Genomic DNA, 26,305 nt, shown 5'->3' with positions numbered 1-26,305 from the left:
TCTAAGAGCCTTTCAGGACAGCACATTGAGAGAGCGCAGCTCCACCCACTTCAACAGGAAACACTGCAAGATCAAAAGCTCCGCCTCTTCCACCATGCCTCAGTTATAGGGTATCCTCCGACATGCTGGAAAACATAATGAAACACAACAACCACCACAGGTTAATATTGTTAATAAAATTACACAAAGATCGAAAAACCAGGGAGGGTAGTTGCTGCTGTCCTGAAAGGCTCTTAGAAATACCGTCACCGGTAAGTAACTTAGGTTTTCTCCAGTCGCCTTTCAGGACAGCACATTGAGAGTTTAAGCGAGTAACTTACACCTAGGGCGGGACTACAGCCTGCAGAACCTTTCTGCCAAAAGCCTGATCCGTGGCTGACAACAGATCCAATCTGTAATGTCTGAGGAAAGTCAAAAAACTCGACCAGGTAGCTGCTTTGCATATTTGCTCAGGCGAAGCACCAGCCCTTTCAGCCCATGAGGTTGCCACTGACCTTGTTGAATGTGCCACCACACCTTCTGGAGGTTCTTTCCCCTGGGCCAAGTACGCTTGTTCAATGGCCCATCTAAGCCATCTTCCTAAAGTACTTTTGGATGCTCTTTCACCCTTACGCGGGCCTAAAAATAGTACAAATAAAGCATTAGTTTTCCTGAACTCCTTGGTTACAGACAGGAAACGAAGAAGACATCTTCTTACATCCAATGTATGAAAGGTCTCCTCTTGTGAGTTAGCAGGCATCGAGGAAAAAGTTGGGAGCAGGATTTCCTGGGTACAGTGAAAATTGGATACAACCTTTGGAAGAAAAGCTGGATCTGTACGAAGTACTACTCGATCCGGAAAAACTGATAAAAAAGGATCCGCAACTGAAAGTGCCTGGATTTCACTAACTCTCCTGGCTGAGGTGATAGCAACTAAAGAGATTGTTTTCAGAACTAAATTCGTTAAAGGAACTTCATCCAAAGGTTCAAACGGAAACTTGGTTAATCCCTGTAACACAATGGACAGGTCCCATCTAGGGAACACCTTGAGTGCTACTGGTCTATTGTGAGCTAATGCCCTAAAAAAATCTTATAAAGTCTCTTGAGATAAGGTTCTCTCAAAGAAAACTGAAAGTGCCGCTACTTGGGTTTTAAGAGTGCTGGCTGCCAATCCCATCTCCATTCCCTCATGGAGAAATTCCAGCACTGGAATTAAATTCAAAAGTTCAAACTTTTTTGTGGAACACCATGAATTATACTTTTTCCAAATCTTCATGTAAAATGTCCCTGGTAACCTTCTTCCTGCTGGAGAGAAGGGTGGTAATGAGTTTCTCAGAAAGACCCCGGGATCTTAAGAGGTCTTCCTCAGAAACCACGCCGTCAACTGAAGTTGATCTGATTCCGGATGATACAGGGTCCCCTGAAACAGAAGATCTCTTCTGGACGGAAGCTTCCATGGTGATTTTGAAGCCAGATTCAGCAACAGGGCAAACCAAGGCCTTTTTGGCCAGAAGGGCGTGATCAAAATTAGATCTGTGGATTCTTCCTTGAATTTCCTGAGAACCAGAGGTATTAACTGAAAAGGAGGGAATGCATAACACAGAGGGAAGTCCCACTGCTGAGCTAGAGCATCCAACCCCCAAGCCTGATCCTCCCTGTGGAGGGAAAAGAATCTCGCAACCTTGGTGTTTTGTTGGTTGGCAAACAGATCTACCTGGGGAAACCCCCAAGCTTCTGTAATCATCGTGAAAACCTCCTGATTCAGACTCCACTCTGCCTCTAATACTCTCCTTCTGCTTAGCATGTCTGCTAGGAGATTCTGTGACCCCTTTAGGTGGATCGCTGTGAGGGAGGCCACATTTTGTTCCGCCCAGGAAAGCAGCTGCATCGCCAAAACTGAGAGAGTTCTGCTTCTTGTTCCTCCTTGTTTTGTAACGCAAGTCACTGCTGTTATGTTGTCCGAGAGGATCTGTACATGCTGACCCTTGATCATTTCCTGAAACTCCTGAAGACCCAGAAATATAGCCTTCAACTCTCTCCAGTTGGATGACCTTTTGGATTCCAGTTTGGACCAGTTCCCCTCCTGTACTGTCCGACCATCTAGATGGGCTCCCCATCCCCAGGCGCTGGCGTCTGTGGTCAGACGTTTGTCCTGGGGGAAGGACCACATCAGACCCTTCTCCAGATTGCTGGTATCTCTCCACCACCAAAGAGCTCTTTTTGTTTTTTCGGAAATTTTGATGGATTTTTCCAGAGGTTCCAGATGTGACCAACTTTGTAGTATATTTCTCTGAAAGAGGCGGGTATGGAACTTCGCCCACTGAACCGCTGGAATGGAAGCAGTGAGTAGACCCAGAGCTGCCATAGCGGATCGGACTGACACCTGGATATTGGTCTGCATGTGAGCGACTGCAGCCTGTACCTTTAAGATCTTCTCTTGAGGTAGAAAAACCCTTTGAAGAACCGAGTCTAAAGTGTACCCCAAAAACATTATCCTTTGGGAAGGAACTAGATTGGACTTCTCCAGATTTAGCAGCCACCCCAGTCTCTCTAGATGGAATCTTGTTTCTTGAATGTGCGACAAGCACTGACTGCTGGAATCTGCAAAAATCAGGAGATCGTCCAGGTATGGAACGATGGAGATCCCCCTCAGTCTCAGAGGCTGTAAGGCTTCTGCCAACACCTTGGTGAATATCCTTGGAGAGGAGGAAAGACCGAAGGGAAGGGCCCTGAACTGAAGATGCCAGACCGAGTCTCCTAGATTGATCGCCAATCTCAGAAATTTCTGATGGGACAGATTTATCGGGACATGTAGATACGCGTCCCTCAAATCCACCAGAGCCATGAAGCAACCTGGGGACAGAAGTTTGGTTACAGAATAAATGGTATCCATCCTGAAATGCTTGTATCTGATTGATTTGTTCAAGATTTTCAGATTTAAAATCAACCGATACTTGCCCGAAGGTTTTTTCACCAGAAAAATGTGTGAATAGAACCCTTGACCTTCCTGACCCATGGGAACTTGGGTGATCACCTCTTGAGAAATCAACTCTAACAGAGATATCATTGCAGAGGCCTGTTCCCGATCTTTTGGAAGTGGAGTCATCCAAAACCTGCTTGGAGGGGTTCTTGAGAATTCGAGACTGTACCCCTGCCCCACAATGTTCTTTACGAAAAGGCTTGAGGATACTTCTTCCCACTGTGGGAGAAATTTTAACAATCTCCCCCCCACCGGGAGAGAAATGTCACTTGGTTTTTGTAGACTGTTCAGGTGGTTTAAACAGTATACCACCCCTTCCTCTTCCTCTCTGTGAGGACCACTTTGATCTCTGGTCCAGATCTCTAGTTTTCTGGGTTTGCTGAAAAGGAAGAAAATTTTTCTTTGGGGTGGTTTCTTTTTTGAAGGAAATGCCTTTTTCTTATCCGCCGTCCTATCCAGGATAGTTTCCAAATCCGGACCAAAGAGCAGGTCTCCTGAAAACGGTAAACCACAGAGTCTGGCCTTAGAGGCCGAGTCACCCGTCCAAGTTTTCAGCCAAATCGCACGTCTTGCTGAATTCACCAGAGCCGACGACCTTGCTGCCATTCTGATTGATTCAGCTGAGGCATCAGCCATGTATTTGACAGCCTTAATGAGCAGTGGAAAGGAATCAAGAAGGTCTTTCCTAGCCGTTCCAGCCTTCACATGCCCCCTGAGCTGATCTAACCAGCATTCTAAGTTTCTGGCTACCACTGTGGAAGCCATGGCCGGTCTAAGGCTGGATGTAGAGGAATCCCAGGCCTTTTTCATAAGGGAGTCTGCCCTTTTATCCATAGCATCCTTCAAAATCCCCATGTCTTCAAACGCCAGATCTGTTCGGCGTGAAACCTGGGAAAAAGCCGCATCCAACTTAGGTTTTTTATTCCAGGGATGTGCTACATCATCCTCAAAAGGAAATCTTCTCTTTAGAGATTTGGAGAAAAAGGGGGCTCTCTCAGGGTCCTTCCATTCACTTTTAATTGCATCCGTAAGAACCTTGTGGACCAGAAACACCCTATGTTTGGTTTGATCTAAACCCTGGTACATTTTGTCGAGTACTGACATCTGTACTTTTTCATCTGGAATTTCCAAGGTAGTATATACCGCTTTAAGGAGTCAATTTATATCTGGACGATCTAGACACTTCCTCTTCTTCCACTTCTTCCTCAGAATCTCTGAGGGAAATTAAAGTACTAGCTCTTTCTTCCTCTGTGTCATACGCTTCAGCTGACTTAGAGGTGGATGCTTGAGAAATTGCCCATACATTTTGTTCTGTCTGGGAATCTGTCTGGGAGGCTGATCCCCTAGCTATTAGGGAATTTAACATATCTTTAAGCTCTTGTACAGATGAAAACAGATCACTATTCTGTTGGGCTGTTTCCTCCTTTAATAGATCCGCTATACATGATCTGCAGTAGGCCAGGTATCCTTAAGAGGATTCTTGCAAGAGGGGCACTTCCTTGAAGATGCTGAAGCCCTGGCTTTAACTGTGGCTTTAACCTAAGACAAAACACACCAGAAACCACCTATCAGATAACTAACTTAGCACTGATTAAAAAACAAACAGCCCCCCAGACAATACATACAATCCTGCAAGCCTTAAGGACAAACACCTCCGACTGCAGGGCAGGCTCCCAAGGAGGAACAACCTATAAGCCCAATAGTAAAGAGAAGAGGCACCCCTGTACCTCTCTTACCTGGGCTGGGCCGGTGCCTGCTTCCACCGACGCTGCGGTTCTGTCCTCCACATCGCAGAGCCTGCAGCAAGCTGGGCAGATCCTCCCCGCATGTAATTGAATTTAAATGTCCGCTTCCCCCTGTGGAGACCGGAAGCGGAAGCACCGACCCTTGACCTGCTGCCGCCTTCTGCGCTGCTAGTGGCTGGAACCAAAGCCACCACGCCCCCGCCGGAAGTCCCGCCTACCGTACTGCCGTCCCCCGACAGCGGGACCAGGGACCGATATGCGGAAGGGAAAACATCCGCCCGAGCTGCCTACCAGCCCCACCAGCGGACCCCCGGCGCACAGGCGAGACCCTCCGACGAAGCTCTGCTCCCCTGAGCTCGAAAAGGCGGCCGCTCCGGAACAGCCCCTTTGTCCTCAGGGAGGGGTGCTGGGATGGTCTCCGCAAAACATGCCAAAAAACGGGGTAAGTCCACCCTACTCCACCTGGAGAGAGCGCAGCCCCACACACTGGTTCCATGCAGTGTCTCCTCATGGAGGAGGAAACACAAAAACTGAGGCATGGTGGAAGAGGCGGAGCTTTTGATCTTGCAGTGTTTCCTGTTGAAGTGGGTGGAGCTGCGCTCTCTCAATGTGCTGTCCTGAAAGGCGACTGGAGAAACTATTTTATCTATTTTTGATGTTGATTTGTAACTAACATATCTTGGTATCCTAAATCCAGAACCAATTTCCCATTTCCCAATTCCCTGTCCCATTGAGCACCTCCTACCTGGGGAGTCTGAGGTCTCTCTTACCCCTCTTTTCCCCTTTTTGATATTATAAGAATGTCTAATCTGTATTTTGATGCCTTTTGGAGATTTTTCCATCTTTCCTTGGCTTCTTTATGCACATTAATACAAATTTTTACCTGGGGTGCCCAAACGCAATCCCCACTGTATGTGCCCAGGTCAAACTTCCTGAATTGAGTTTACGTCCACTTTAAGGATGCCTATTATGGGCTATTAGAGCTGTTCTCTGCGCCAAGATGCTTTTTGCTGCATCTGTATCCACATCAGAGCTGCGTGCAGGCAGCCCACAGAAGCAAATGCAGATGCGGCAGCTGTACAGACACAGTCGCATGTCAAACTTGACATGCGAGCACTAGTGGACAGTGCCCCTGCACCTGGCCGTATGTAAAATTTTGATATGGGACTGGTTGTGCAGCCACTACATCTGCATCCACTTTTATGGGCTGCCTGAATGCAGCACCTAAGTGAATACAAAAGCAGCAAAAAGCAGCTCAGCATGGAGGACGGGTCTCAGAGCCCTTCTAAATGCACCCTTACAACTTGAACTATGTTTATTGTAGGAAAATATGAAAATAAGCAGTGCCAAGTTTTTTGTTTTCTTTGCTTAGTGATGTTTAGTAGCAGGCCAGATGTAGAAATCATTCCCATAATTAAGTTAGCATTAGAGCATCAATATTACCTGTGATTGAATGGTAGCAACAACAGTGCCCAGCACTGAATTTCAGGATATCACATCATTTTACTCTTCACCCTCACAGAAACTGAAGATTGAAGGGAAGAGAGAAAAATCACTGTTTAAGAAAAAAATTAGTGGGACTCTGAAGGGGGGTCAGGCCATTTTCATTTATAAAGGCAGGTCAGGCCGTAAGCATTTAAGAAGTTAACTAGCTAGCTAGAGAAGAAGGGCTTATTGAATCCCAAGAGAAAGTTAAAACTAATGCAATATCACAGTAGGCATTTGATAAGCATGTTTAAAATGTGTAACTTTAACCACAGCAGAAACTACTTTGTGGAACATCTATGTAAGGCTATTAGTATAAGGCTATTAGTATTCCTGCAACAAAAAAATGGTGTAAGGAGCCACTAGCTTCTTCTGTTGCAGGGTTTTCCTTAGGATGAGTTGAATACTTCCCTGTGCCTGGCAGCCCCTAGCCCTTTAATACTTTGCTGGAGCAAGCAGAACACAAATGGTTTTTAATAGAGAAGATGCAACCTGCAGGAACCAAATAAATGTAAGTATAGTGTATGTACACCAGCAATGAATGCGTGCCTGTAAAAAGTAATAAAGCTAACCTTAGCAGTGTATAGCAGGCACCTGCAGTCTTCCATACCCTTTTCCCATCTTTGTTTGTCCATTTCACAAGATCTGAAACTCGGGATGCTCAATTTGCAAACCTTGACTTTTGTACAGAATGTTAGACTCTGGCCTGCCCCCTAATGCACCTCACTACCTGTCATTTTGAGGGACCGGCAGCATAAATGACCTCAGTAAGGCAAGGCCCACAGCAGTCTGATGCTCAACTTTTCATATGGCCTTGTTTAAACCTGAAGTTGGGGGGGGGGGGGGGGGAACTAGCAGTTGAACCATGCCTTTTTGTTGCTGCTGTGATCTAAATTCCTGTTAGTTGATGGCTTTGTTAATTCTCCATGGTCCCATTGTTAGCAGGAATGTAGGCCACCCTCTCTTGGTCCCGAGATGGACTATGAACTATGGGATTTGTAGTGTGTATACAGCAGTACAAATGACTGCAACTAAAGGGGAGAGGAGAGGTTCAGGAGCTCAGAAAGAGAGGTTCAGGAGGCAGAAAAACACAGTATGAAACAATATGAAAAATAGATAGATTAGCAGTATGGGAAACTTTCTGTGTTAGGCCTTGAACTGGACCTGATGTCATTAGGATGGCTATTGCCCATGAAGCTTCCAACTCCTAAAGCTGTGTATGCGAGAATGCCTGCACATGTAATAGTAGGGGGTGTCAGAAAGAGTCAGAGATTAAAGAAAAGTAAATCACTAGGATTGATTTACTAAAACTGGAGAGTGCAAAATCTGGTGTAGCTCTGCAAAGAAACCAATAAGCTTAGTTTTTTTTCTCAACGCTTACAGTGGGTACGGAAAGTATTCAGACCCCCTTAAATTTTTCACTCTTTGTTATATTGCAGCCATTTGCTAAAATCATTTAGGTTCATTCTTCTTCCTCATGAATGTACACATAGCATCCCATACTGACAGAAAAACACAGAATTGTTGACATTGTTGCAGATTTATTAAAAAAGAAAAACTGAAATATCACATGGTCCTAAGTATTCAGACCCTTTGGTCAGTATTTAGTAGAAGCCCTCTTTTGATCTAATACAGCCAGGAGTCTTTTTGGGAAAGATGCAACAAGTCTTTCACACCTGGATTTGGGGATCCTCTGCCATTCCTCCTTGCAGATCCTCTCCAGTTCTGTCAGGTTGGATGGTAAACGTTGGTGGACAGCCATTTTTAGGTCTCTCCAGAGATGCTCAATTGGGTTTAAGTCAGGGCTCTGGCTGGGCCATTCAAGAACAGTCACGGAGTTGTTGTGAAGCCACTCCTTTATTTTAGCTGTGTGCTTAGGGTCATTGTCTTGTTGGAAGGTAAACCTTCGGCCCAGTCTGAGGTCCAGAGCACTCTGGAGAAGGTTTTTGTCCAGGATATCCCTGTACTTGGCCGCATTCATCTTTCCCTCGATTGCAACCAGTCGTCCTGTCCCTGCAGCTGAAAAACACCCCCACAGCATGATGCTGCCACCACCATGCTTTACTGTTGGGACTGTATTGGACAGGTGATGAGCAGTGCCTGGTTTTCTCCACACATACCGCTTAGAATTAAGGCCAAAAAGTTCTATTTTGGTCTCATCAGTCCAGAGAATCCTATTTCTCACCATCTTGGAGTCCTTCAGGTGTTTTTTAGCAAACTCCATGTGGGCTTTCATGTGTCTTACACTGAGGAGAGGCTTCCGTCGGGCCACTCTGCCATAAAGCCCCGACTGGTGGAGGGCTGCAGTGATGGTTGATTTTCTACAACTTTCTCCCATCTCCTGACTGCATCTCTGGAGCTCAGCCACAGTGATCTTTGGGTTCTTCTTTACCTCTCTCACCAAGGCTCTTCTCCCCAGATAGCTCAGTTTGGCCGGACGGCCAGCTCTAGGAAGGGTTCTGGTCGTCCCAAACGTCTTCCATTTGAGGATTATGGAGGCCACTGTGCTCTTAGGAACCTTAAGTGCAGCAGAAATCTTTTTGTAACCTTGGCCAGATCTGTGCCTTGCCACAATTCTGTCTCTGAGCTCTTCAGGCAGTTCCTTTGACCTCATGATTCTCATTTGCTCTGACATGCATTGTGATCTGGAAGGTCTTATATAGACAGGTGTGTGGCTTTCCTAATCAAGTCCAATCAGTATAATCAAACACAGCTGGACTCAAATGAAGGTGTAGAACCATCTCAAGGATGATCAGAAGAAATGGAAAGCACCTGAGTTAAATATATGAGTGTCACAGCATAGGGTCTGAATACTTAGGACCATGTGATATTTCAGTTTTTCTTTTTTAATAAATCTGCAACAATGTCAACAATTCTGTGTTTTTCTGTCAGTATGGGGTGCTATGTGTACATTCATGAGGAAGAAGAATGAACCTAAATGATTTTAGCAAATGGCTGCAATATAAAAAAGAGTGAAAAATTTAAGGGGGTCTGAATACTTTCCGTACCCACTGTAATTGAACAAGCTGAAGTTAGACGCTAATTGGCTATCATGCACAGCTGCACCAGATTTTGCACTCTCCAGTTTTAGTAAACCAACCCCACTGTTATAGATAAAAGGCATAATACATTTCTTTGCAATGGTAGTATTACAGAGCACTAAGTGTAAGCACTCAATTTATGTGAGCAGCCTCCAAACACAAGGTTTTACATAGCATTGCCTCTTCCAGGAATCCTCTAGGGTGGGTACTAGAGAGATTGCTCCACCACCCACCTATAGGAAATGCAAGAGCAGTGGTCATCAACCTTTCAGACCTCACAGACCACTAAACTCACAATTGTGAATCCTGTGGCCCACTAACATGAATTTTATATGCCTTATACACACACACAATGCCCTGGCTCTCTGGCACCCTCCCTCTGATCACATTGCTGCCTTATACACACAATGTGGCTCTCTGCCTCTCGCACTCTGCATCACACTGCTGCCTCACACAGAGTCATCATTAAATTTCACCTCCTTATCCAGCCATGTGCTCAAGCTCCATGCTCCCTCCCACAGTCTGTGATCAGCACTGCCATTGAAAGTCCCTGCTCTCTGCACTATTCCCAACACCTCCCTCTGAGTTCACAGGAGCAGGAACTACAGAGGAGACGCCGGGTATCAATGTGTGCTGACAGTATTGACTGTCAGCGTGCATTGAGAACAACACTGGAAACAACATTTGGCGGTATACATCTGTCAAAATGTTGATTTGCAGGAGAACCACTGGGGACCACCAAAAATTTCTCGTGGCCCATGGACCACTGGTTGGCGTTTGCTGACCTAGAATGTTTAAAAGTTATTCAGTAACTAACTGCCCTCTGTGTTAGCAAAATGACTCCACAGGACAACATTATGGCACAGTGATATGTGCACACAATGTTAGGAATTAATTCAATAACTGTACCTGCGTTCTATAGATCAGAAATTCAAAATTTGGACAGAAGATGAGGCACTCAGGACTTTCACGGTACAACTGAACTCACAAATCTAGATTTAAAAATCATAATATTTATTGCATCAATCTTATGTTAAAAAAGTAATTTCACATAGATTTTTATCAAACAAATGACAAAACACAAAAAGCATATTGGACATTGTAGTATAGTATTCTCTGAACCATAGGAGATCCATATAAATAATAATCCAGTCTTTCACTTGACATGTTTCGTGAGGAACCCACTTCTTCAGGAGTTTTAATCTGTAAATAAGTAAACATAGTAATAATATACAAAAAATACAAAGGGTGTTAACATTTTAACATGTGTGGGCATGCATGCAGTAAAAAAAAAAAAACTGCAGCGCATATGCCCTCAGACAGTAAATAAGATAATAAGACATCATACCCAGTACATAAAACATCAACAAAATTGGACTATGACATTCCCCATATTGTGCAGATCAATCAAAAGCTGGTAAAATGGGGCTTTACTCACTGCGCAGCTCACACTGGCCAACCAGAGAGGGGATGAAGCCAAAATGGCAGCCCCCCAGACGAGTGTGGGAACCATGTGTAGATACCATACTTGCCCAGAAGGCTGCCGTCACCCGACTGGTTGGGTCATGTGAGCTGCGCTGTGAGTAGAAGCCCCATTTTTACCAGCTTTTGGTTGATCTGCACAATATGGGGAATGTTATAGTGCAGTTTTGTTGCTGTTTTATATACTGGGTATGATGTCTTATCTTCTTTACTGTCTGAGGGCATATGCACTGCAGTTTTTTACTGTAAACGCACATGCGTGCCCATGCATGTTTAAATTTTAACACCCTTGTTTTTTTTTTTTATATTATTACTATGTTTATTTCTTTACAAATTAAAACTCCTTCTATTAAAACTCCGGAAGAAGCAGGTTCCCCATGAAACATGTCCATTGAATGACTGGATTATTATGACTTTAAATCTAGAGTTTTGAGTTCAGTTGTACCATGAAAGTCCTCAGTGCCTCATCTTCTTTACAAATTTTATTATGGCACAAGTTAGTGAAAATTCTGTCTGTATGCATTTCATACATGGCTGCAAGACTAAAAAAGAAAGGGGGTGGGTTTTCATCTCCAGAAAGACCATGGGGACAAACATAATTCTCCTGAGAACAGTTCTATATACAGTACATAAGGCAGGAAGCACAAGAACTGAGGGCTGGGGAGGTATTGAAGGACTTTAAAAACTCTCTAGGTCTAGTAAACTGTCCTGAAAGATGACGTGAAATGTGTTTCTTGAAGACAGTGTCTTTTTCACTAGAAATATTCCTGTTTTGGGTGTAGTATGGGCCATTTCTAAAGTCCTTTTGGAAATGTTAGTTTTTGATTAAGCCCCAGGCCTGGAACAAGCATGCTGTAAACACGTGTCAGAGTTGCTTTTTCAATAGTTTCAGGGCAGAGACTCAAAGCAGTGAAGCCAAATTAATCAGCATGGCAGTCAGGAAGGCCAATGTTCTCATAAGAAGAGACCAGTAATGGCGGCCTCAAACATTCTTCCCTCACAGTGCTTTAAAAAAGGTTCTTTGCTACATACTAAAAGTTTCTGCTCAATTTCTGCAACTAGAAAAAACTCCAATTTTCAGCTCAACAAATTGATAAAAAGTGAGGATGATCAACCACATCTCTGGTACTTACCTTTAATAAACAACCTGCAAAAACTTGAAATCCCAATTTGTGCAGATGCTTTGCCAAGGCAAATCCAAACCCTTTGTCGCAGCCTGTGATCAGTACTGCCTTTCCTTCCACCTAAATAAAAGAAAAAGGGAGAGCAAATAAACTAAAGCTCATACATTTCAGTTAAGTTATAATTCAAAATTATAGCTTCTTCTATCAGTTCTTGAGAAACAAATACCTGAAGGTGAAGTGCTGTTCCTTACTCCATATCAGGACACCATTAAAGAGGAAGTAAAACTTCCATGGTTTGGTTGTACTTATAGGTAAGCCTATAATAAGGCTCAAATCGCATGTCAAATCGCAGCCTATTGCTAGCAATCAGAGCGTCCCAACCGGTGCGATGCCGACTTTGCGATTTCCTAAATTAGTTCCTGCAACACTCTTGGCGACTTCAGGGGAGACTTTATTAGACATCTGTGCATCAAACCGCACAGATATCTTTCAAGTCGTCCCCGAAGTCGGACTGAAATGTGGCTTTGAAATTGTGCATGTTCAGGTGAAGTCACACGATTTCAAAGCCATTTTCAGTGGTAACAAGGGCTAAAACCTGGAAGCGAATTGGTTTCTATGCTGAGCTGCACTAGATTTTGCACTCTCCAGTTTTAGTAAATCAACCACTAAGGTCTTTATTTTTGATGTTTGAACTTCACATTCAGTGCTCATTTACACCAGATGCATTGGGGCTATGCTGGCCGCTATTTCAAGTGCAGCCCAAATGCATAGACAAGGGAAAATTCTGTTTTTCCAATGGAATTAGTTCACACCCCAGCATTGTGTATGTAGTACTGGGTTTGCAATGTGAACCACTGCATTGCTACACTGCTACAGTGACTAGAATTGTATTGAAATGTCACAAGTGATATTTAATAAAGTTCTGTGTAAAAAAAGTAAACAATTCGGAGCACTGGCACCATGTCTCACATCGCACACCAGCAGTCATGTGTTCAGTGCAGCTTGCTGGTGAGAATGAGTTTTAAAGCTCTTTTACTGCTTGTTAACATAGGGCTGTGTAGCCTGCCCCCAAGGGAGTGGCTTAACGCATGGGTATCCTCTTCACTTCTTTCGCCCTGAGCCTGTTCCGACCCAACTGACACTATTTGTTCTGTCATATTGAATAATTAAGACCACAAATATTGCAGTGTAAGAACAAGTTTACTGCTTTTGAACTAGAAATAAAGTATACAAACAGAATCAGAGATAATGCAAGGGTTGCCAATGAGGTAGATCCTGAGTTCCCAACCAAGGATTTGAGTATAGTTCAGCACCCAGGATCTGGAACACAAGCCACACATACTGAATATATATATATATATATATATATATATATATATATATATATATATAAAAATAAGAGGATTGCGTTCAGCAACAGTAAAACACACTGAATGTTTAAGTATACTTGGAGAGTGACCACAGATAAAGAATGACTACACTTAATGACTAATGTAGAATAAATAATACAACAATACTAGATCTACTATCAGAGTGCACTCTGTGTACTAACTGGGGCCCCCTTTATACTGAACTGCAATAGTCTCCTGAAGAGTGAGGCCTCACTAGTTTTCACCGGTAAGGAATCCCCAAACAATCCAAGGAAAGTAATTGTAACCCAATAAAAGGTGATGACGATGATGAACTGTGATCCCAAAAGTAGTCAATAATTGTAATCCACAGAAACTAATGTAAAACAGATGTTGATGTGTCTCAACAGACTAACAGCCTAGGACTGGACAGAGGGCTTAAGGCCTAGTTCACCCGTATTGCACTATATATATATAAATAACTGCAGTGTCCAGTGGTATATCTATATTTCCATATGGACTTTATAAGCAAACAGTTTGGCAGTCCTGTCCTGACTCAGCCTAGGTCTGTGATTAGTGCAGATGTAGATACTGGATGTCTCTCACCCAAACCGGGAACTCCGCTCTCCGCTGAAACCAGGCCCCGCTCTGCTCAGCATCTCCCTCAGCCTGTCAAACGACGTTTCGCTCGGTCACACTACCGAGACTCCTCTGCGCACTCACACCGCCCCTTCAGCTCCAGTGTCTGCCCCTAGGCCTCCAGCCTACTCCTCTGCAATCCACGGCAGCTCTTCCCCTTCTTTACAGCACGCTGTCCTCGAGGCAAGAGAGCGAAACTCGATCCCACCCCCCTTTATAAAGACACTCCCAGCAGGCTCCGCGTGTCACACTGCTCCCTAGGAGAAGAGTCTCTCTACATAGCAGTCTATGATCCTGGTTCCTCTCAGAACTACATTTCCCATAATTCCAAAGTCACTGTCTTTGCAGAACTTTAATAATGAATAATAGTTTGAACAATACCAGCCGTGCGACCAGGCTACAGCTGGTTCACAACATATGTGCTGGGATACACTTGCAAACGCATTCCCAATGCACAGCATCCAAAAAAGAATGGTTCCCTATTAACGCTGTTCACAAAAACATGTTGCATTACATTGCAATTGTGCTGCGCTGAAGAAAAAAAAAAAAAAAAAAAAAAAAAGCACAGCAGGTACTACTTTTTTTCAGAGCAGTACACGTGCAATGCACACAAGCACCCGCAAGCTCACAATACTGCAATACACTGCAAGGTAAAAAACTTTCACCTTTATAAAGTTTGGCATCTCTGAAGAGTCATACACCACGTGCTGCAACATGCTCCTGGCTGTAGAACGTTGCAAGAAGGAAACTGACCAACAAAGACTAGTTGGACACAGACAAACTGATACCATATTGTCCATATCCAATTCTCTATATTCCTCAACATGGGCAGTACAAGGACAATCTTAAAAAAGCACTGATATGAAGGGAGACTGGTACCTGTCTCTGTCCACACTGCTGAGATCTGTTGAAGCTCTGCCAAACACGTGCGAGTGAGTCAACACATTCATTACAATGTACAATGCTTTAAATAAAGTTTATTCCTAAAAACACAAAAACAAAACTCAAGTGCATGTAAAACACACATTAACACAGTAAAATGAATTAAAAAATTGCAACACAACGCATATGCGTTAACGCATGAGGTGTGGTGTGAACATACCCCTAATGTCTATAGTCTGGGCACATGTGCACTTTAACAAAATGATTTCCAGCTCTAAAGTGGATCTCCAGGCAAACAGCCAGACACACAGCATTTATACTCGATCAATCCCAGACATGCTGAATAACTACAACAAACACTTTACTGGGCAAAATTTTGGCCGCGGCCTTTATTATTGGTTTCAAAGTAACACTTTGTTAAAACTCTTTAATTCATACGAACAACGATATCACTTATAACTTTACTTACAATACCATAAATTTCAACTCCGCTATTACTGCTCGAGCTGAATTTACCACATAACCTTATTCTTCGTTTCACTGTCCCCCTTTTCATGCAAAAAGGTGACCCACTACATTATAAAGGCCGCGACAAGGGGGGAGGGATTGGGTGAGCTCCGCAGCGTGTCCTTCCCATGACGACTGGCAAAAATTCCTGTCAGAGAGCCCCTTTTATTGATACCCTAGGGGCTTCCAGAAACTTCTACCTGTTTCTACGGCTTCCCACCTATCAGGTTACAGACTCCCCTCAAACCACACCCTCACCTGTGGGGGAGGACTTGAAACCCTAAGCTGTGGTGATCCCATGAGGGAAAAGAGGAGCCTTGAAACTTCTATCCCCTTTTCCTCACATTCTGTGAAATCAAACTTGTGAATTACACTACCCACTATGCTGCAGGAAGGAATGGATAATTCCCATTGAGAAAGCAAAATGTATGTACATGAATAGTATTCTGTTACCAAGTGTTGCATATACAAATCAGAAAAAACTATTTCCCAAGACAGTTAAAGTGGTTGTAAACCGTTACATATACCCAGTGAATTGACTGGCCTCAGGTAATACACTGAGATAAAACAAATCCTCCTACATACATTGTACCTGTCTATCTGCAGTCTTCTCTATTCTATATTCATTCAAAGTGGCAAATTTATAAAGCTTGTCAGCTGTCAAAAAAAAAAAAAAAAGGGGGCGGGGGAAGAGCTGAAATTACAAACTGCAGAGCTCAGTCAGGAGAGCTCTGTGAGCTGATTGGAGGGAAGGGACACACCCCCTTTACACAGCACACAGGAACAGAGCAGAGGCTGTCAATCAGCTTGAAGTTCCTCCCTTTGTTACCTTTTTTTTTTCTTGGTGACAGTGAAACTTGCCAAAAGTAATTCATGCAGATAGCAGAGGAAGGAAGCAGCAGACAGAAATGACTTTTAGTGCTCTTATATTAGACAAGTACACACTATAGAGGAATATGCTTTGTTCACATTTTGGGTCTGAAGTTTACAATCACTTTAAATTAAAGGCATGCTATGAATGATAGCTGTCACATTTGCTTTTGCCCTTAACCGAACTGTCACGACATCCAATAGCTAGTGTCATAACTGATCACATGTGCAGCACCATGGCAACTACAGATTAAACATTATGGCTGCTTCCTTGGCTGTAAATGATAGGAAGGTTTAGTTCTGCTTTAACCACTTAAGCCCCGGACGATTTGGCTGCTTAAAGACCAGAGCCTATTTTGAGATTCGGCACTGCGTGACTTTAATGGACAATTGCGTTCGTGCGACGCTGTACCCAAATGAAATGGACGTCCTTTTTTCCCCACAAACAGAGCTTTCTTTTGGTGCTATTTGATCACCTGTGCAATTTTTACTTTTTGCGCTATAAACAACAAAAATAAAAAAAAATAAAAAAGTGAAAATTTTGAAAATAATAATTTTTCAAATTTTTTTTATATGAAATTCACAAAAAAAAAAAAAAAAAATCTAAATTTAACCATTTTAGGCCAATTTGTTTTCGGCTACATATTTTTGGTTAAAAAAAAAAAAAAAAAAAAAAAAAAAAAAATCGCAATAAGCGTATTTTGATTGGTTTGCGCCGAAGTTATTGCGTTTACTAACTAAGGGAAAGATTTATGTAATTTTTATTGTTTTTTTTTTTAACGAGTAATAGTGGCGATCTGCGATTTTTTTTGCGGGACTGCGACATTGCGGCGGACAGATCGGACCCCTGACTGACATTTTTGACACTTTTGGGGGTACCAGTGACATTACTACAGTAACCAGTGCTATACATATGCACTGTTACTGTAAAAATCACACTGGCAGGGAAGGGGTTAATTTTATTAGTGATCAAGAGGTTAAGTGTGTCCCTAGGGGCATGTTGCTAACTGTAAAGGGGTGTGGCTTTTGATGTAACCACAGACATACGATCCTACATACCAGGATCGTACGATCTCTGCTGTTACACCAGGGAGAATGACAGGCGGCTTTGTTTACATCAGCCGCCTGCCTTTCTCCCTCTCCAGCGGGAGATCGCGAGTGACCGGTGGACATCGTGTCTGCTGGTCACACGTGCGGGGATGCAGGGGAACGAGCGGGGGCGGGAGCGCGCCTCCAGCGGCGCGCGCTCGCCCCCTGCAGGCTCCTGGGCGAGCGACGTAGTACTACTTCACTTTGCCCAGGAGGGGCTGACTACCGCAGTAAATATACTGTGGGCGGTCGGCAAGTGGTTAAAGAGGTTGTAAACCCCATAAAAAAAAAAAAAAAAACCTGAAAGACAAAAGGCATAAAGAGCTAGTAGGCATGGCCTACTAGCTCATTATGAAATACCTTAGAACGAAGCCCCCGCAGTGCCGCCCGCTCACCGGTAACACGGTTGACATGTTCAGCAGTCTTACTTCCGGGTTTGCGTCATCCGGCCATCTGATTGGCCAGAGCAGCAATGACATCATTCCTGCGTATGCCCGCAGGAGCCGCTGTTCACAGCCCAGGGCTCTTAGGGAATAGCACGGGCGGCCGTTCCTTCAGATCGCATGCACCGATGACTTCATTGGATGCATGCAAAGTGAATGCCATGGTGGCAGTAATAGCGGGAACACTCTTCGCTCCTGAACATCATGCCTCTTTCTCCTACACGTGTCTCCCGCACGGCCGCACCCGAAGGAGGGGCTATTAATAGAGTCCCCTGGATCACTCCTGATTGGCTGGAGGTTCCCACTATCTCCACCCTTTCGCCATAATGGGCGGTTACTCATTCCACTGGGCAGACCTGCACATGGCTCGCTTTCCGGCGCGGTACTGTAACTTTTCCCCTGCCATGCTGCTTCGCTGCAAACCTTTGGGAAGTAGCTGCAAAGCGGACTGCATCACTTGCTAGATACACGTTCGCCCATCTCAATTGCACTAGGGCCTCCACTGCGCTTTTCCTGACTGAAGCCAGCTGTCCCTTCTTGCTCGGCAAGAGTAGCATCCCGCTGACGGTTGCACGGCCGATACTCCTCTTCCTTGCCACACACGTGCAATCCTCATCTTCCATACTGGCTCTGGGACTAGCCCCATTGCCCTTCTTGGGGTGGCCGACTTCGATCCCCACTGTATGTGTGCAGCAACTATAAAGAATAAATGTCCCGCTGTCAAATGCACGGTCAACATCTTTCCACATAGCGTGCACCACCACCAGGCCCCTGGCCCCTCTCTTCCCGTGCCCCTGGTCTCCATTGTCACCCTCCACACTAGGAACTCCGGCGTCCTCTTCTCTCTCCTCCCTGGGACCCCCGACGCCATTTTCACTGCCCACCCTGGGGCTTCTCACTGTTAAGCAGTTGCAGCATTCATACACTCGGACACCTTTGCCTCCTGCTTTCCATTTTCTGATAGCAGAATACATTTAATAATCCAGGAAAAGTCTTTGTCACGTCACAATTCCTCTTAGAACATTTACGTTGCCACAAACATCCTTCCATGTGGGCTCCCAACTTCTACCCACTCTCCCTTCCTCCCATGGTGGCAGTCTCACATCCATAACAGTTCCGGACACAAAAAGGGATTTTTTGGACTTTTCTTTTTGCCGTTGCCAAGGGCAACTAGCCCAGTAACTAATGGCAAAATCCCGGACGAGCCCCCAAATGTAGCAGGTTTTCCAGGCATTGGGCCTGATGTGGGTCTGCCATTGTTACCGGTTACCTCTCCAGCCCATGTGAGCTGCGACCCTGGGTGTGAGAACTGAGACATTGACAACTCCAGCATCTTGGTTTTTGTGGTTTTATTTTAGATAAAGGGGATGGTAGAAGGGAATGAGTAGGAAACTCCTTTTATGCTTAACTAAATACAATTCATTACTTTATCCAGAAAATGTCTGTTAACACTGCCTTGACGCCAGCCGACGCTAGCCAGCGCTCACTGATGCTTAGAACACACTGTATCTTGACTGAAGTGCTGAATCCTCGACTCTTTGTCCAGAAGACTCAGGACTGTGAAACATAGAACTACTGACACTGCAAAGTCACTGACCACCCTCTCCAGCCTATCACTGGCTTAAGGTAGCTTACTGTGAATTACTGTATAGCTGCAACTCTCAACTGGCACTCCGCACAATTCAGGGCCCAAACTGCAGGGGGCCCTTTACACTTTTAGCTCTTCAGGGTCCACTGACTATGTACCCCCTTTGCTACTTCAGGATCCTCAACCTAGGTACCCCAGCACCTACAGCTAGCTGACACTGGATCCCAGAACCTCCTCTGGAGTGGTCTCCTCTAACTCTCCAGTCAGACCCCCAGGGGCAATCCTCAGTACTCACGACCTGTGTAGGCTTTCCTAGGACTGAACCCTTCTCGTTCTCCACTGGTTCTTGGCACACCGGATCCCCTCAGCTCAACTCAGCACTCTCTGGATTCTCGAGCGACACCCCGAGACATCCTCTTCCTGAGACAGGAGGAGAGACAACCGTTCTCTCTCTCCTGGGACTCTGCTCCCGCCAAAGATGCCAGGTCAGTGCTTCCCCCAAACGTATACCCACTCCCAAAATCCTCTGCAGCATAATCTGCCTTCTGGGGTAGTTACAAGCCTGAATGTGTCCACTAATTAGGCTTCCTCCACTAGCCTATGAGAAGCCTCAGGCACACCTGGAAACCATGACACCGTAACCAAAGAAATCATGGCCATGCTGTTAGGCAGACAAGGCCCACTATACTTTTGCCTAGCACCTACCTGTAGGGTGCTACATTTACATCAGAAGGCGGATCTTCTCTTTGTTTCCCGGACGATCGAGGGAGGAAGGCGGCGATCGCCGCCTCTCCTCCCTTGGCCCGCCTCTCGCTGTGTCTAAACACAGTGGGAGTGCGGCTCCAGCGGCGCGCACACGCCACCGAAACCGCATGCACTCCAGTCACGTAGTACTACGTGACTGGACGCAGCCGAGCCGCCCTGCCGCAGTAAAAAGCCGGCGGGCGGTCGGCAAGTGGTTAAGGCCTCATGCGCACAGGGCATTTTTGCAGGTGCTTTTAGGAGCATCAGATGTTTTTTTTGCAGCTTAAATACGCCCCTCCATGTTAGTCTATGGCCTCATGCACACACAGGCATAAGCTGCAAAAAAAAAAAAACAGGGTCTGTGCATTCTGATGACCAGCGTCAGAGCTGTAAAACCGTCTGCCGTTGCTAAAGGCTGCTTAATGTGGCTTATACATACGTTTTTTTTTTTTATGTGAAAATCAATGGTTCCCTATGGGAGCCCATTGATTTGAATTGAAGTCGCATCACAAGCCGGATCTGGATGATTGCGCTCTGAGGATCTTGAAGGGGAACCTTAACGCCAAAATGGCAAAAAACGCTGAGGGGTCCCCCCCAAGAGGAGCCCCACGTCGAAAAAAATGTGGGGTCCCCCCCCAAAATCCATACCAGACCCTTATCCGAGCAAGTGGCCCGGCAGGTCAGGAAAGGAGAAGGGACGAGAAAACGACGTGGGGTCCCCGCCAAAATCCATACCGGACCCTTATCGAACATGCAAAGCCCCCCCCTGCTCCAAAGCACCCACCCCCCCATGATGAGGGCGTGGGGCCTGGTATGGTCCAGGAGGGGGTGGGGCCACTTGTCCCCTCCCCTTTCCTGACCTGCCGACTGCATGTTCGGATAAGGGTCTGGTATGGATTTTGGCAGGGACCCCATGCCGTTTTTTCGGCGTGGGGCTCCCCTCAAAATTCATACCAGACCCTAAGGGCCTGGTTTGGAACCTGGGGGGGACCCCCACGCTGTTTTTCCCCATTTTAGCATGGAGTTCCCCCCTCAAGATCCTCAGAGTGCAAGTCGCACCACAAGTCGGATCATCCGATGCGACTTCCATTCAAATCAATGGGCTGAAAGCCGTATTAAAGACAGCTCACAGCCAACCATTAATTTTGAATGGAGGCAGAAAAATGCTGCTAAAAGCCAATGTGGCCAAACATGCAATAACGCCAATGGAAAAAGCTACTAAAAGCACGTTTTTACAGCTGCTTTTTCCTGGCGTTAGAAGTGGCTTTGCAAATCGTTTTTTCTAACGCACTGTGTGCATGGGGCCAAAATTTACAGAAAATTGCCATATGTAAGCATGCACTTTTACTGGGTAAATGCATATAAATGATTCCTCATCTAAAACTCAGAAACAAGAGGTTCATAGATTAAAAAATTGTGCACAGGACCTCATTGCTTCAGTTAAAAAAAAAAAAAAAATTAAGAAAAAAATACTCATATGACTAATAAAAGTAACAACAGATTCCAGGCCGGATAACACTGCAAAGTCACTATCACTTTTCTAGAAGAAAAATTGGAAATTAAAGCGGAGTTCCACCCTAAAATTATACTTCCATCTTCATGCCCGGGGTCACCTGAAAAACAAATGGATAATCGCAATTTTTTTTTTTTACTTACCTTGTTTAGAAGAAAATATACTCCCCTTACTTCCTCTTCGTCCCCTCGGCGAGTCGTCACTTCCTGGCTTGCAATGATTCCTGGGAGCTGAACGTCATCGCTCCCAGGAATCAATATTAAATAAGTGATTATAAAGTGCTAATATTGCAGAAGACGTCATTGATGACCAAACGCGCCAAGCGTAATTACGTCACTTTCGCATCATTGGAACGCAGATCCGGTGGTTGGCTAAGACAGCGTCCCGGACCCGGAAGCCACCGCTAAAAGAGGGTCTCACGGTACCTACACTACCTGTCGCTTGATTTTATTCTGCCTAAATGCGAGTACGTTATTTGTATGTACTAATAAAGATTTGCTTTATAACGGTACATCACTATATGAGGCTCTTTTCTCCCATATGGTACCCTGGACATATTTCCTTTGAGTCTGATTTGTATATAACATACACGGCACAAAAGGCTTCAGGATTATTCCACCAGAGGGACCAGCACATAGGATTATCACCTGACCGGAGAGTGCACCTGTGTCTTGTACGCTGGTTACCCCTGTAGGGTTGCTGATTTCTGGTGAGTGCGGGAGAGATTGGAAGGGGGGGATCACTGTCTCCACACCCGGCACTTAAATACCTGGAGCACTTCAAGAACCACCCAGACTTGCGGTGCGACTTCCATTCAAATCAATAGGCTCCCATAGGGAACCATTGATTTTGAATGGAGGCAGAAAAAACGTATAACGTGGCTTAACGCACGTTAAGCAACGTTATTCAGCCTTTAGCAGCGTCAGATGTTTTTACAGCTGTAACGCTGGTCCTCAGAACGCGCAGGCCGTGGGTTCTTCTTGCAGCTTAAAAACGCCTAGGCCACTTACAGTTCAAAAACGTCTGTGTGTGCATGAGGCCATAGAATAACATGGAGGTGCGTTTTTAGGCTGCAAAAATAAAACGCCTGACGCTACTTACAGCGGCGTTAAAAACGTCCCGTGTGCATGGGGCCTAAAGGTTCAGACGCCGTCTTCCTTCTTCCGCTGCACATATAGAACCGGCTGTAAAGCCAAAAGGCTTCACTGCCGGTTTCCCTTACTACGAATGGCAACAGTAGCACCCAAGAGTCGATTCGAAAATTGGCTGGGGTGCAACATCGTGGGATCCCTGGACAGGTAAGTGACACCAGCCATTTGATGGCAGTTCGGTTAGGAGCATAAGCATCTGTGACAGTTATTCAGAGCACACCTTGAATGTAACAGTTCACTGTTCAAGCCACAGGGAAAAGAGGGGCTAAGAAATCCATTACTATGAACTCATGTTAACCACTTGCTGACCAGGCCCTTTCTCTTTACAAGTTTAAAATCTTATTTTTTCTTTTTGCTAGAAAATTACTTCTATATATATTCTTTTTTAGCAGAGATCCTAGAGAATAAAAGGGCAATCTTTGCAATATTTTGTCACACTGCATTTTCGTAGCGGTCTTTCAAATGCAATTTTTTGGGGAAAAAATACACTTTAATGAATTAAAAAAACAAAACACAATAGTTAGGCCCCTTTCACACGGCCGATCCGTTTTTTCCTCCGCTCCGGCACTTTTTTTTTTCCACGGACATGGATGACACTTGTGTCATCCACTCCGTATGTCCGCATATCATCCCATTCGTTTGCGGATGATATACGGACATAATGTATGTCTATGGGGATTGCGGATGACACCGCTGACATCCGATTTTGCATCCGTTCCGTTTTTTAAACGAAAGAAAAATAGGGTTCTGTTCCTCCAAAAAAACGGAACAGAACTGAAAGGACGCAAATCTGTTATCAGCGGATGGTCATCCGCTGACATCCGCAATCCCATTGACATGCATTATGTCCGTATATCACCCGCAAACGGATGGGGTGATATACGGACATACGGAGCAGCTGTGTGAAAGAGACCTAACTCCAACTTTTTTGTATAATGTGAAAAATTATGTTACTCCGAGTAAATAGATACCACATGTCAAACTTTTATTTAAAGTTGCGCAAGCTCGTGGATTGACGACAAAAAAAAAAAAAAAAAAAAAAAAGGTCACGCTTTAAAAATTTTTTACAGGTTGCATGTTTAGAGTTAAGGCCCGTACACACGTACCGATCGTCGGCATACAAACGTCGGTGGACGAAGGATCTGCCGATTGTACGCGTGTTAGTATGGTGCCTCCGACAGATGTCTGCGCACAATCCGCGGACAAAAGTCTTTCTTGCAAACATGAAAATATTTGTATGCCGACACCAGAACGGACGATTGTTCGCCTGTCAGTACACAATTCTGCCGACACACAGCTACAAATCCCAACACGCATGATCAAACCAAATGAGTTCCCGGAAGAATTTTCTCTAGTAAACTCAACATTTTATTCAGAAAGAACTTTCGGCTCGCGGAAGTCCAAGAAATAGGTGAAATGCGGAGCACATGCTCATCTTGATAAATGTGAGAAGAAGGAAGATGCTGCTCATAATGCCATACTTTTCTAATAAAAAGGCATGTGTTCTGTTATGATGAAGATAATGTTTGTCTATTCTATCTGTTCTATCAAATTTTAGAATTAAATAATTTGAACTCTTCACCATTATTTTTGTATTTTCACACCAAAGATCTAACTATTGATATGACCCTTTATTCTTGTATGAATTAATGTCTAAAACATATTTTTCAGGTTATGCACAATATTAAACATGTTAACAAATTCAGATAGGCCATTTTTTATTTTAAATTTTCTTTATTTTTTGGATCTCAGCAAAAAAAAAACAAAGCAAACATCAATACTTTCTGTATAATAAACTAAACATAAAAAAGGTCCATTTGGACAAAATTAAACTAGAAACTGGCAAACAGGGGTAAAATAAATAATAGGGGGTTACACAAATTAAAGTTGCTGGTAACTGTAATCAGGTTGCCATGAGGGCAGGTTTGGATCCTGCTGGCCATATTGCCACTGGCCATGTGGCATTTGGCGAGGTGGTGGGTGTTGTGGAGGTGGAGGTGGAGGTGGAGGTGGAGGGCACGGGTGCTCCTGGCATGCGTGGCTGTGCTCAGTAAGTATGCCGTTTTCTGCGTTTTGCAGCACATCCAGAATAATTTTTCTGGCATACTGACACTGCCTGAGGTCCACCTTATCCAGGATTTTGGCAGTCATATTCCCGAAGGACTCATTGGCCTCCGGTTTCCTACGGAGGGCTATGGTGGCCTCCTGGATAAACTCGTCGGTGATGTCATCCACGTGCTTCCTCTTTTGCCTCCGTTTGGCAGGAGGAGGTGGTGGTGGAAAGAGTTCCGCAGGCTCCTCAGGCTCCACAGGCTCCCCAGGCTCCTGGCTGCAACCTGGCTCCTCCTCAGTGACACTTCCCTGTTGATGAAATGAACAATTGATTAGAATGTTATAGTGTATATAAAAATGCATGTTTGTTATATTATTGTGAACAAATAGCAGACTTTACATACAGTGGCATATCTAGGGTCTCCAGTGCCCTTGTTGAGGAGCTGTATTTGGCAACAACCCCCCCCCCCCCCCCAAGATCAATGTAAAACTGTAACCCACCCCCCCAAAAAAAAATTAAAGGGCATTAAAAGTTTCTAATTTGCCCCTTGTTTGCCCAGTGTAGAGCTCTCTAGTGGGCAATCATTGTCTCAGGTGTGAAAAAGAAAGAGAGGGTTGAGAGATAGAGAGAGGGAGAGAAAGAGGGGGTGTGAGAGAGAGAGGAGGGGGTTGCAGAGAGAGAGGGGCCTGAACTTGCAGAGGACTTGATGTAGGGCATTGAGGGTGAAGCAGTGCAGGGAAACATGAATAAGGAAGCCACCTGCCTTGCTGACCCAGAGTGAGAGACCAGAGACATGGAAGCAAGGATGGATGGATCATTTGCAGGAGCTGTTAGTTTTGTATTAAAAAAGGTTGAGCCAGAGGAATGCTGAGGCTACAGCAGTGTTTCTTAGGACCAGAGGTGTGCTGGGGATGCAGCAGTGTTTGTAAGACCGGAGGGGTGCTGGGGATGCAGTGAGAGGCAGTCTCAGTCTCCTGGTCTTTTGGCTCAGCTGCTCTCAATGTTTTACACCTGCATGAAGCAGCTCTCAATGTTTTACACCTGCATGAAGCAGCTCTCAATGTTTTACACCTGCATGAAGCTGCTCTCAATGTTTTACACCTGCATGAATCCGCCTGCAAACTGGGGGTTCTGGGGTGTGCAGGCTGAGTGGATTGTTAAAATAAACAATAAAACAATGCCAATGTTTTTGTGACCCACCCCCCTTGGCCTGCGCCCCTGGCGGTTGCCTGTCATGCCAACCCCTTGCTATGCCCGTTTACCTAAAGGGTCAATTATGGTTTAGCTTATAATTTTGTTACATGATTACATTTTAGCAGACAATATATTGTGAAATGCCATACCTGAGTAAAACTCTCCTCCAGGAAATCCTCATCCTGGCTTGGATCTACCGACACTGAGCCCTCTGCCGAAGTAGAAGGCAGTGTTGAAATTGACGGCCTGGATTCCATGGTGTCTGCCAGGAACCGCATGTTATCAAAGTACCACAGCCGTGGTACATATACATTCCGTGCCCCTGCTCCAGACTGGGTGGACTCCTCTATTTTTTTTAACTCCCTCCTGTAGGCAGTGCGAATACTGTTTATTTTTTTGCGGATATAAGTAAAATTTGCCCCAGGACAGACGGGCTTGTAGAAGGCC

At 44.9% G+C, this 26,305-nt stretch overlaps 1 protein-coding gene across 1 annotated transcript in view; it reads right to left on the bottom strand.

Moving 5' to 3' along the window:
- LOC309551376 (D-beta-hydroxybutyrate dehydrogenase, mitochondrial-like) overlaps window positions 1–26,305 on the bottom strand; it is an 80,164-nt gene that overhangs the window by 37,997 nt on the left and 15,862 nt on the right. The window contains exon 2 of the mRNA XM_082251949.1: window positions 11,846–11,956. Within this exon, the coding sequence (XP_082108075.1) occupies window positions 11,846–11,956 (111 nt within the window). The remainder of the gene's footprint in view (window positions 1–11,845; window positions 11,957–26,305) is intronic.

Source organism: Pelophylax lessonae, assembly GCF_965119305.1.
Source record: "Pelophylax lessonae genome assembly, chromosome: 3".
Classification (NCBI taxonomy): Eukaryota; Metazoa; Chordata; class Amphibia; order Anura; family Ranidae; genus Pelophylax; species Pelophylax lessonae.
This window is presented reverse-complemented; position numbering and strand designations above follow the sequence as displayed.